At 40.9% G+C, this 13,464-nt stretch overlaps 1 protein-coding gene across 1 annotated transcript in view; it reads left to right on the plus strand.

Moving 5' to 3' along the window:
• DSCAM (DS cell adhesion molecule) overlaps window positions 1–13,464 on the plus strand; it is a 467,715-nt gene that overhangs the window by 421,841 nt on the left and 32,410 nt on the right. The window contains exons 28-29 of the mRNA XM_058045375.1: window positions 4,059–4,089; window positions 10,962–11,077. Of these exons, the coding sequence (XP_057901358.1) occupies window positions 4,059–4,089; window positions 10,962–11,077 (147 nt within the window). The remainder of the gene's footprint in view (window positions 1–4,058; window positions 4,090–10,961; window positions 11,078–13,464) is intronic.

A 13,464-nucleotide genomic window follows, 5' to 3' on the forward strand; every position in this document is an offset into this window, starting at 1 on the left:
CAGCAAAGAAAAGTGATGGCTGTGGCTTTTTTGCTGAAGTGATGCTTGGCTGGAGTAGAGATCATCTCCTTCCCTCTGCCACCCCTTCCCAAGCCCTGCTTTCACCATCTCACAACTGGGAGGTGACAGGACACAGCCAGGGATGCTGGATTGTCTTAGGAAGTATCATCAATCAGCTGATCAACAGGGAAAGCAGGAAAAGAAGATTAAAATCTCTGGAAAAATCTCTGAAAAATGCAGGAAAAGCACATTAAAATCTCTGATCATTGGCTTGTGGCAATGACATTTGTCCTGGAGCTGATGGTTTGGACACATGATGTTTTATAGAGGGGCCCCAGCGCAGGGAGGAGCTGGAGCTGCTGCAGAGAGCCCAGAGGAGGCTCCAGGATGGGCAGAGGGATGGAGCAGCTCTGCTGGCAGGAAAGGCTGGCACAGCTGGCATTGTTCACCTGCACAGGAGAAGCTTTGGGCTGAGCTCAGGGTGGCCTTGCAGGGCCTGGAGGAGCCCCAGGAAAGCTGGAGAGAGACAATTGCCAGGGGATGCAGGGACAGCACACAGGGAATGGCTCCCAGTGCCAGAGGGCAGGGCTGGGTGGGATATTAGGTGGAAATTCTTCCCTAGGATGGTGGTGAAACATTGGAATAGGGTGCCCAGAGATTTTGTGGCTGCCCCTGGATCCCTGGGGTGCCCAAGGCCAGGTTGGACACTGGGGCTGGGAGCAGCCTGGGACAGTGGAAGGTGTCCCTGCCATGGCAGGGGTGGGATGATGGGATGAGATGATCTTTAAGGTCCCTTCCATCCAAACCCATTCCATGATTCTATGACATTTACTTTTAGACTTCTGGATTTTGGTTTGATAGATACAGAGGAACCCTTTATATTCATGCCAGCTTTGTTTTTGTCCCATTCCACACCAACCTGTGTGCCCATCATGAACTCCAGCAGTTCTGCTCACCCTGCTTGGATAATTAACAAATTTAAAGTCAGCTGATTGAGTTTTTTCCCTTCAGTAATTCCTCATTCAGCTTTTGACAGATTACATGGTCTTGCTGATGCCTCATGTTATTTTTTACTGAAGGTGCACAATCTCCTGTGCATCTCTTTAACCAAGGATCAACAGATTGTGTTAACAAGCACGTCTGTGCCATGTACATGAATTTGTGTGAATTTTTCTCCAGATGTAGCATGGAAATCATCTGTGTGCTGGGCAACACCTGAGAACATCTGAGAGAGATTGTTTGCCATTTAAGCCTGATAAAAAAGTTACTAAAAGAAACTGAAGTACATTGTAATATTTTTCAATTTTGTTCTTTCTGCTTTTCTTGAGTTGTGAATTCCTTGCACAAATACCCACAGACTTCACTTAAGGAGGCAGCAATTGCTTCAAAAAGCTGCTGGCTGAATGAAAACAATATTTGCATATTAAACCACCCTGATTATGTGTGCCAGAGGGAGAATGTGTGCACAGGGTCTTCATGATCCTGGTGCTGCTGGAATAGCAAAAAGCATCATAAAATTTGCTAAAAACAACCCCATTACTTGCAACCAGTGTCATTATTATCATTGTGTTGTGTTTGTTTGGCTTTTTTGTATTCTTCTGAAGAAATTTGTCCCTTCCTGGGTTTTTGGAAGTCAGTAACAAAACTCCTTTGGGAGTAGTAGTGTTGGTCTTTTGGTTTATGACTGATGGCAGAGATATTGTCATCTATTAGGCACTGCCACTTCCAGGTGTTTAATGGCAAAGAAAATCTCCTCCCAGGTGAAAAATAGGAATTCTGAGTGCCCAAAATAAATGTTTGGTTTAGATGAGGCACCCCAGATGAACCATCCTTCGCCCCACCATGAATCTTCCGTGCTTTGTGCTGGAAAGGAATGGAGGAAGGTTAAAAATGAAGCAGTGGAGCAAACAGAGCTAGAGGGAGCACAGAATTCCAGCTTCTCCAGTGGTAGGTGAGGAAAAAGCCTAAGAGGGGCAAGCTGGCACTGTGTCAGATAAATACAATTCAGAAAACTGGATAAAAGGGGTTTTGCTGAGATTTTTAATGAATAAAAAGAGCTCTCTGTCCATTCCTTTAAAAAATGAGTGCAACACAAGCTATAGAGATGTATTAAGATGTGGCTTGTTTCTGCCTGCATCCCTGGCATTTTAAAGGCAGGATATTTAATAGGATCACAAGTAAGGAAATTGTTGTAGGTGTTGCAGACCTAAAAGGTGATTGAGGAATAAAAAAGGTAGGATGGAGAAAACAAAGATAAATTCAATAAATGTCTTGGCAGGTGCTGATAGATTTACAAGAAGCAGATAAAAGAAGAAATGTAAACTTCCGTATAAGAGTAGTTTGAAGACTTAGAACTTGGAATTGCTTTCTTCTCAGATTTGCTTCACTTGGTTGCACAAAAGGCTGCTTTGTTGCTGTGTGATAAACTTAAGGACTTGGGAATCAGCATTTAGAGTGAGTTTGTTTAGCAGCAGACTGCAGTAGAACAAAGCAGAGCTGCCTGTTTTTGCTGGGTGATACCACAGAAATTCGTGTATTATGTTGATAAAGTTTTACAGAAGCCTACCTGAAAATCCAAGCTTCAACTCTGCCTTTTGAACTAAGTATTGAAATAATTATAGCCCCAAAGGATTCTCTGCCAATAACAGCAGCAATGACAAGAACAGGAGGAATATTTTTCCTTCAGCAGTGTCTTATTTTGCAGGGGTGATCCATGTGGGAATGAACACTCCTCTGTTTCATGTGTAGCCCTACTCTGAAGGCCCAGCAGTATTTTGAATTATTGCTGGTGGGAAAATATTCATATTTGAGTGCAACCAAGCAAGTTTGTGCCTGGGGAGGTTCAGGTTGGACACCAGGAGGAATTCCATCATGGAAAGGGAGCTCAGGCCTTGGCAGGGGCTGCCCAGGGAGCTTTGCAGTGCCCATCCCTGCAGTGTCCCCTGGAGGTGGCACTGACTGCTCTGGGCTGGGCACAAGGTGGGGATCAGGCACAACTGGGACTCTTGGAGGTCTTTTCCAACCTCAGGGAGTCTGTGATTCTAATTTGACTCCTTGGAGCCCTCCCTTGCTCACATCTGGTTTGGAATTGACAGGTTGACACCTGCTCATCTTTCGGGTTTTGTGTGTTTGAAATGGCTTTCGAGCCATTTCAAAAAAGTCTTTTTTTCTAGCTCTGTGGCCAAATAAGAAGTCAAGATTTTTCAGCTCTGGCTTTTAAGGTTGTTTATTTTTCTTTATCTGTTATATTCTTTTTCTGACTTGTTGAGGTTTGTTTGGCAGGTCGGTTTGTGGCACACTCTTCATTTTTGGGGTGGTGTTAGTTTTTTATGTTGAGAATTACGTGTATTTTATTTATAATAATTTTCTAATACTTATTACCTATGTTAGACAGTGTCTTTACTTTAAACTAATCTAAAAGTGCCACCATCACAGCAGAAGATGGAGGACAAGAAGAAGAAGAAGGAGGACAGGACACACTTAGATTCTTTTATCTTGCTTCTTGAACCTCCATTCTAAATCCCTAAAATTTTACTTTTTTACTGTGTGACAAATTAACTATTATTCTATTCAAACTTTTGTGATTTGTAAATTTTCATACAAAGTTGGTAATTGTTTCCATGGGCTAAAATCAAAGGCACAGGTGCCTTTGACTTTGTGCCAAGGTCTTTGAGCCCCTTGCCAGGGTCTCGAGCTGTTTTCTTGCCTTTTCTTCTTCCTTCACCTGTTCATTTGCTACCCATAGCACGAAAGAACTGAGATCCTCGTTATTTGTTAAATTGTTCCTATTTCTAATATGTTTATGTAGCTTTTTTCTAGTTAAGCCAGTGGTAACTCATATTTCTCTTACCCTCTTTGGTACTACTGAGGAACTAAACAGGATTGTTTGGGGTAGAAATGCAATTTCAGCAGAAGTAGGAACTTTGAGACACTTTTATTCTTGCCATTGATCTAGAAACAATTGTGGTGTTACACATGGCTGATTCAGATCACTTGTTAATAATGCATCTCTCAAATAGATTTTCATTTGTGATGACATTTCTTCTGTTTTCTTCTAGATGCAAAGAGTTTGGCTGAAATGCTTATGAGGTAAGAACAAATTGAATTTCATTGTATTATTTTTAATTGCAAAATGTCTGTTAATTATAGCATCATATTTCAGAATTGTTAGAGGGACAAATGGAGAAGTAAACTCTTTATTCCTAAACCCTTTTCCAAAACACACCATTTCTCTGTCTGTTAGAACTGTGATGCACTGGTGGTCAGACATGAGAGAAAGAAAACACTTTGTGGGTAGTGTGAGGAGCTAAAATTATAAAAAAACCCAATAACTTGTGTGAGATTAATTCATAGAAGCTATGTAGGTCCATTTGGACATTTTTCCCACTCTGAAAAACGTTTTCATAATATGTATCAAAGTAATTGCTGTTCAGAGATCATCTGATTAAAGGCAATAAATTTCTGGCTGTGAATATCTCTAAACTTTGCAGCTCTGTTTATGTAATTCACTGTTGTTAGCTGCCTATACCCAAAGGTATAAAAGAGCAGGTAAATCCATTTATTATTTTTCACTTCTGTTCCATCAGCTCAGCATTCAGAAATCTAATTCAGTTGTTGAATTGCATCATAATGACTATTCTGGCACCACAATTCTTTCAAAGATGGAAATTTCATAACTTCAATGTTTATTGTTTTGTCTAGGGAAAATATTGAACTTTAGAACTGCTGCATATATTTGAAACTGGGATTGCCAAGGGATTATTTTTGAGTTCAAATGAATTTGGGGTTGCTAGAAAATATATTTTATATTCCAGCAACAAATTTGAGAGTGTCATAGATATTTCACCACACGAAACACACTCCAAACTTCCTCACCCGTGATAAATTTCACTTCTATTGTGAGAATAAACTCAGCAAAGACATGGTGACAGATGGGTTTGGTGTAAATTAAGCTCTATGCCATCATATCTGAATAAACCCAGTGATGTTAACAGGACTGGTCATGCAGTCCAGGTCATCCCCTCCCTGGCTGCCCCTGGCAGAAAATTGTGGGGTTCAGCAGCTTTGGAAACATTTGCCCTGGTGGTTTCTGGTGCCACAGAAGACAGCACAGATCAGCACTCACAGCAAATCTGTTCCCTTGATGCCTTGTGAAGGCTGACCTAGAACAGAGCTGAAGAATAAAGCAGGGATTCATGAAAAGGCCTCCATGGATGCACCTTGGGCAGCACAAGAGCCCAGCCAGGGCTGCACCCAAGATGAACCAAAATGGTCCTAAAATGAACCCAAGATGAACCCAAAATTGTCACAAATTGAACCCAATATGAACCCAAAATGGTCACAAAATAAACCCAAGATGAACCCAAAATGGTCCGAAAATGAACCCAAGATGAACCAAAATTGTCCCAAAATGAACCCAAAATGGTCACAAAATAAACCCAGGATGAACCAAAATGGCCCCAAAATGCACGGCCGGGCACGGGGTCTGTCCCTGGGATCAGTTCTGCTCCATTTGCACCTTGCAGTTCATTGTCCCATTCCAGCTTTAGCCCTGCAGTCCCACCCTGCTTGTTTTTCTCTCTCCAGCCCACGGTGTTTGTGCTCCTGGGCTGAGATTTGGCTCATTTGTCCTTGGTGCCCAGCTGGAGCAGGAATTGTTTTGTCTCCCTGCTCTGTGCACAGAGCTCACCATCCCTGAATGTGAACCCAGACCCACACACTAAAGCAGCACAGAATGTGAAAAATAGAAAAGCAAAAACCTGAGGCATCACACTAAAAAAAAATCAGCAGGAAGCAGCTGAAACCCCTGCATGGAGACTTTCAGTCCCGTGGCAGCCACCCAGAGCCTCTGCAAAGCTGGAACGCTCTGCCCCAGCCCTGGCTGGCTTCACAGGCCTTGCCACCACTTCTGCAAGGCCATGTCACAGCCTCACTCCTCTGACTGGTTTTTGGTGAAATTTTCCTTAGAAAACTTCACCAAACTTCCCTCAGAAGTGCCCTGCTTTTACCCACTTTTTCCTTTGCTGATGGTTACCAAATTAAGGGATTTTTGTCCTCCCTGCCTGATGTATTCAGGGAGCGGCCAGGTCCCCTCTCAGTCCTTGGTTTAGAGATGTTTTTCCAGGTAACTCACCTGCCACCATTTCATTTGGATTTTCCTCTCACGTGGTCATCAAATCAGTTCCTCTCATCTGATTTATTAACAAATAATCCTGGTTTTATCACATAAGCATATTTTGTATTTCTTTTCTAAAAGTTTAAACAAAGGCAAATGACTGTTAAATCACAACTTCAGAGGAAAGGGGGGATATAGGCTTATATTTACAGACATGCCAGAACGGAGAACTCCCATTTATGACAAATCTGTGAAATAAATTCAACCAAAACCTGAGCTACCAACAAACAACAGATGTTCCTGAAGATGTAGCATGTGATCAAAGGATAATAAGCCCTCTCCAAAACAACAGTCACATATGATAAAGCCCCTTTTTATCTTTATATTTTATATATTTTATATATATTTTATATATTTTATATATTATATTTTAATATATTTATCTTTTTATATATTTATATATGTTTAAATATAAATATATTTTATATATTTTAGTTATATCTTTTTATCTTTTATATTTTATCTTTATTATTTCACCAAAATCTGCAATGATAAAACCATCAAGAAAGGGGGAGAGGGCAGACAAGCAGACAAGATGATTCCCTGCTTGGTAGGAAGGTGTGAGGCCTGGAGAGAGCTCTGTGTATCCTTCCCTTTGAGGAGATTTTCAGCAGTATGTGTAAAGAGGATTAAAAACAGAGCTTTAGTCTTTGCTTTGAGAGTCCCTGGCTTTGGCTGTGTAAGTCAAATGTCTGTGGAGCAGGATAAGTCAGCAGTTTAATGGGAATTGCACAACTCGTTGATACCTCACATTCACAAATAAAAATCCCTGCTGTTGGATAAGCACAGCTTTTTTATGTTAATTTTGGGTGAAAGCATCAGTCCAGTCACACTTTTTGTAACAGTTCACTGTGAATCTATTTAGCCATTCACTGAATTTTAAAATTTTGAACACAAGGTGAAGAATCTTTTATCCCCAAATATTCTGATTTAGCTTCCCATATGTTTTTACAACAAACTGTGGACTCTTTCAAAATGCCCTGTACAATGCACTTGCTCTGGAAAAGGCATTTTTATCCACAGAATCAACATAAAAGCTGCACTCAGACCAAACACCTGCCCAAATACCTGTTTTAAATAGTGACAAAAGAAGCAACTTTAGCAGAGTAAAAGAATACAGCAAATTAATGAGAATACTGAGGGATTCTTCAGAATTGAGAAATCTTTGAGGAGATCTCATTGAGGCATTTTTCATTTCCTGGAAGGAGCTTAGGAAAAGGAGAGGGACTTTTAATGTGGGCAGACAGTGACAGGAAAAGGAACAAGTGTGGTGGTGTTCACAGGGGTCCCAGGACGAGGGAGGAGATGAGAATCTTGGCTCCATGTTTCAGAAGGCTGATTTATTATTTTATGATATATATTATATTAAAAGAAAGTGATAGAATAAAACTATACTAAAGGAATAAAAGAAGAGGATTTCATCAGAAGGCTTGAAAGGAAAGGAATGGAATAATAAAACCTTGTGACTAATCAGAGAGTTCGAGACAGCTGGACTTTGGCCATTAATTACAAACAACCACATGAGACCAATCACAGATGCACCTGTTGCATTCCACAGCAGCAGATAACCATTGTTTACATTTCATTTCTGAGGCCTCTCAGCTTCTCAGGAGAAAATGATCCTGGCAAAAGGATTTTTCATAAAATATGTCCGTGACAGGCAAGGGTTTTAAACTGAAAGAGGGGAGGTTTAATTAAATATTAGGAAGAAATTCTTTACTCAGAGGGCAGTGAGGCACTGGAACATGTTGTGCAGAAATGCTGTGGATCCTTCATGCCTGGAAGTGTCCAAGGCCAGGCTGGACAGGGCTTGGAGCACCCTGGGATTGTAGGAGAAGTCCCTGCCCATGGCATAGGGTTGGGATGAGATGATCATTAAGGTCTTTTCCAACCCAAGCCATGATTCTGTGATTCTGTGCCCCAGTCTCCTGACAGGCTCCCAGTGCCTAAAGATTTGGAGCTCAGAGATTCTTTGAACCAGAGGAAATTAATTCTATTATATACATATCCTTACAAGGTCTGATAAGTTAAAAAAACCCCACATGCTTATGTTTGGGGATTTTATGTCTGTAAATATTAAAAAATAAAGATAAATACATTTTATCCCTTTAAAGAATTAATCATTGGACTCCTCATCCACCAGACCATTAAAATATTTTTGCCTGAATTTAGTTTAGGAAGCTTCAAAAGTGAAACCTTCTTTGCCCCATTTCCAAGCCCTAGAGGCTCTTCATTGCTGTTGGCACTTTAGGATTTTATAACTTGAAAGCTGAGCTGTTGTGGTCTGCAAAAACAAAAAAAAAAAAGGATTCCAAATTCCCTGAGCCAGAATGAGACAGCATCCTAATCAGCAACAACCCCCTTGCTTCTGCCAGCTGCCTGTGCTGTGTTTGGACACCCCATGTCACTGCTGCATGCAGGGGAATTAATTAGCTCAGCAAGGAGGAGGAGAGGCAGCCCACAAACCAAGGAATAGCTCTCAAGAATAGCAGGGAATATTCCTGAATAGAGAGAGGCCTGAGTTCCAGTTCTGGCTTGAAAAACCTCCCACTTATTTTGCATGGAGCTGTCCCTGCAGCCAAGGTTGGGATTGGGAATTCTCTCTTGTCAGGTGAGCAGTGAAACTGCAAATCTGGGGAAAACTCTGCTCCTGCTCCCTGTGGTCCAAGCAATGCTTCCAGGGTTGGTTGAGTACTTTCTAATAATGGAAATACACAGCATTCACCCTGCTGAAGAGCTCTGGCATTCTGGGACCTGCATTCTCTGATCCCATCCCTCTGTCTCCTGCATCCCCAGTGGGTGCAGAGGGGTGCAGGGATGCATTTCCCAGACTCAGTTATGGACTGCACAGGTGTATCTGACTCTGTGGGTCCTGTAACTACTGGATTATTGAAATTGGACATTTAAAAAAAATCAGTTTCCTTCTTTAAACTGAAAGAAGGCAGGTTCAGATTAAATATCAGGAAAATAATCTTTACTCAGAGGGCAGTGAGGCACTGGAACAGGTGCTCTGCATTTGCTCTACAACTTTGGGCAAATCCAGAGCAGTCCAACTTCCCAAGGACCTGCATCCAAGCATATTTGGCATGCAGATAAAATATTACTGTCTGATTCTCTTAACATTTCAGCAACTTGAGTGGCATCCACTCCATGCAGAGACTTAGAGAACACCAGTGTTGAATTTATCTGCATTTGACAATACTACATCTTTGAAAACTTATGTTTTTTAGTAAGACCCTGTGATGACCATTCTCCTCTGATTATATATGAAGAAAAGCCTGGAAGCCCTTGGGAGGCTATCCTGATATTTTGCTCCCTTGATGATTGAATGAGGCACCAGTTGTGTCCTGTTTGAATGTATTTCAAATATCCATGTGTATGTCATGGGAGCAGCACCATCTAATCACCCAGGAGAAGAGAGACATTAAATTTGGGATGTGTAGATGGTGTTAATGATGTTGGGGACCACAACAGCAGGGAAACCTGGAGGTGAAAATCAGAGAGGTGCTCCCAGGTGCCTTGAGGATCTAACCCTTGGATTTGGAGCAGAACCACTGACCACATGGCTGGAAAATTCCTCCAAAAAGAGTCTCTAGGAGAATGTCCAAACTTGAGGTAATCAGGGCTTGCTGATGTGGAGGCACAGCAGGAAGTTAACACAAATTTCCTGGAGATGTGGGCTCATCACACGTGGATTAATCTCCTGTGCTCTCAGAAGAACTGAGCTTATCCCTTTAACAGTCCTCTGCTGCTTCCATTAACAGCAATAATTCACTGCCAAAGCAGAATTAAAGTGAGTGATCTGCAGCTATTTTACACTAGAAAATGAGAAAATGAGCCTCCACTTGGATCTTTCAGCTCTTTGAAGCCTGAGCACCTGGATCACGCTGCTGGCTGATTTGTCTCAACTCTCCACAGCCTCCCTGCATGAAGTATTTGCAAATATTTCATTTCATCCAGAGATTAATTACATCTAAAAGGGCAAAATGTTCCTGTTTAATGCAATCTGAAGGTTTTTTTGGTGCAAGCTCTGTGCTAGAAATGACTGTGGCACTTGGTTTTACCATCCATTTTCATTTGCTTTTGGTAGACAGCTCATTTAAGAAGTCATTTTCTGGTACACAAACTTCAAAATGAAATTGTTTCAATTTGCATGATGATAAAATAATTGGTTTATGTTCTTTTTTAGATTATTGCATCAATCAATTAGACATAATCCACAAATGTAAACAAGACTTGCAATTTTTGTTTTGGAACATCAATGGGACTAAAGCCTTTATTTATTTTATGCAATCTATTAATAGTATGCCTAGTTATTAATTTGCTTTTTCATTTATCAGTGGAATTGATATTTGAAACTTAGCTAATTAAAAATAATGAAAAGATAAAAAAACAATTAGAAATTACTCAAGACATCATTTTCCCACCAACCTGTTTGATCAGCTGCTTGTTGCTTTATTCAGATTAATGAGGAGGGAAAGGAAAGATCCATCTTCCAAAGTGTTTTTATTAATTTCATTATGACAGCCCTTGAAGAAAACTGTGTGAAATTCTCAGGTTCCTGCTGATGGAGGACAGACCACATCCCTCCACACTGTGCATTCATGCCACGTGCAATAAATTAATACAATTGTTCTGAAGAGGGCAAAATCAAATGTTTGAGTGGTTTCTGCTGATTATGGTCACATTGGTGTTTTTGAGCTGGACAGATTGAAAATGAGGAAGTTTGCAAATATCTTTTCATTTAGGCTGACTGTTAATGTCCTCACTTCTCTTTTGTTTTCAGCAAGAACACCAGGACATCAGACACACTTAACAAGCAGCAGCAAACACTGAGGATGCACATAGACATCCCCAGAGCCCAGCTGCTGATAGAGGAGAGAGACACCATGGAGACCATTGGTAAATCTGAGATTTTTTCCCCCTGGTTAATGTAACAGGTTCTTTTAGGTGGAATTCCTTTCCTCCACAGCCTTTCCCTACTGCACACATCAAGAGAAAAGAGCTACAAAGTCATTTGAAAACTGAACTGGGTTTATTTTCCCTCCCCTTTGAGTCATTTCCCACTAAATGTAATCTCAGTATAGGATCTAAAATAATGCAGGGCATTAGGAAAATGAAACTGTTGGAAAGAGTTTCTTGAAGAAAATGGAATTGAGGACTGGCAGTTTTATGATTTTCATTCTGATTTCTCATTTGGCTCTGCCTAGGCAGTTGGATCACTGACATTACTTAAAGGGAAAATGAAATTCTGAAACTGCACTCATAGTAGCTAAAGATTTGCTACAGCTAACTTTTAAAACTTACATGTTGCATACTATATCCACCTGTTCATAGCACATGATATTTCAACATTTTCATCAGTTTTCAGCTTCTGTGTATCCACGTAAAATCCAAATCTAAATTGTTTGATGTTACAGAGAACAAGATTTCTCATGGGGCTGGCACTTAACTGAAGTGTCAGGAGAAATAGAATTGTTTGGTGTTGGGGTTTTTTTTTTCCCAAATAATTTAAAAATATCTGGAAACTCAGAATAGAAATGGAGCCTGATGTCGTGACTGTATGAGCACACACTGTGACTCCTGATTGACCTTGTTAGACTCCTAACTTTACATTTTTTGGATAAAAATCTGTTTAAAAGAAGCTGACAGTGTAACAGCATCCAGGGATGGTGTGGCCAGAGAAGAAAGTCAGGAAACTGAGAGCAGCATCTCTGCACCTCCTGGTTTTTAAAGGAGACCTACAGACTTTCCAAAATCATTATTTGAGCTTCCCAAAGCCTGCCCTTTGTGCCAGGCTTCATCCCAAAGACAGCTTTAACTTTTGAGTGGCAGCTGCTGAGCAGGGGGGGTTCCAGTGGAAATTCTCTGAGAGCCTGAACTGCAGCAATGCCATCAGGGCCCTGCTGAGAGGCAGCTTCCACCCAGAATAAGCAGGGATTTTGGCAGGGTTTGACAGAGTTTGCTGCCAAGAGGCTTTATTCCCAACCTGAATAAGAGCTCATCTTTTGCCAGAGATAGAGTGATTTGATTCCTAATGTTATTCTATTTATAGCCTTCTTTGGGTAAAAAATGTGTGTTCTGTTATTGTGCAGAACTGTTCACCCTAATGGTGTCTTGTCAAGTTAAAAAAAAAATAAAAATCCAAAACAAAAACCAGGAATGCTTAAAAGAAGTGGATCAACCTCTGCTGACTAGTAAATGCCCAGAAGTCTTGCTGCTGCCAGTTCCTTAGAACACATTACAAAACTATATAGCACAGCCCAGCAGGAAATCCTTGAGGCTTTTCCTGCAATCCGAATGGATAAAAAAGACTGTAAAGAATGCAAAAGAAAGTCTGATAGCACACCAAATAGTTGTTCTGCAAGCACAAAGGCAGTGAAAGATTTATTGCTATTAAACCATCCATGATCAAGTGGACCAAATTCTTCCTCGGAGCAAAAAAATATGATACAGAGATCACAACTGGAAAAAAAAAAATTTCAAAAGGAAGGAAATGCTGTATAGCACTGCAATGATCAAGGTCTGTGTAGAAATTTGGTGAATATATCCTACCCCACAGGGAAGAAATAGAAGCAGAACCACACAGCAGGAAAGGTTAGTGCTCCCCTTTTCCTTCCTTCCCAAGGTCAGGCTTAACCTCACACCTTTATTTGAAGCTGCATAAAAAACCAGTCCTGGGTCAGGGTCATCCCTGTCTCTGCAGAAAAAGGGGAGAGAGGGTTGGTTAGCAACACCCCCTAACAACCTCCTTTTGGGATAACAGGGGTAGTTACACTGAGGACATTGCTAATCATGCTGATAAAAAGAAATAAAGGGAATATGTTGCTGAAAACATCAACAACATATGAGGTTGAAATATGGGGTTGAAAAGCTCATCTGAGCTCTTTGAAAGTGAAGGGGAAGAGGGCAGTGTTCAAGGGATGGCCATGAAGGAATTGGGACCACAAATGATGACACAAAAATCAGCTCTTTGTGAGGATGTTTGTCTGCCCCAGCTGCACATCTCTAAGGTGAAAAATTAAAGTTATTCTTTAGTTTTATATGTGATTTGAGTTTAAACCCAGAGTCTCCCTCCCTTCAAAGCCCCCTGGGCCCTGCAGAGAGCAGGGAGCTGTCCTTCAACTCCATGAAGAGGTGACAATGCCAGACACTCAGGGTCACCAGTTGTGGTGTTTGTGAGGGTCCCCAGGACGAGGTGAGAGATGCGAATCTGACTCCATGTTCTTAGAATGCTGATATATTATATTATATTATATTATATTATATTATATTATATTATATTATAT

This window comes from Melospiza georgiana, chromosome 2, assembly GCF_028018845.1.
Source record: "Melospiza georgiana isolate bMelGeo1 chromosome 2, bMelGeo1.pri, whole genome shotgun sequence".
NCBI lineage: Eukaryota > Metazoa > Chordata > Aves > Passeriformes > Passerellidae > Melospiza > Melospiza georgiana.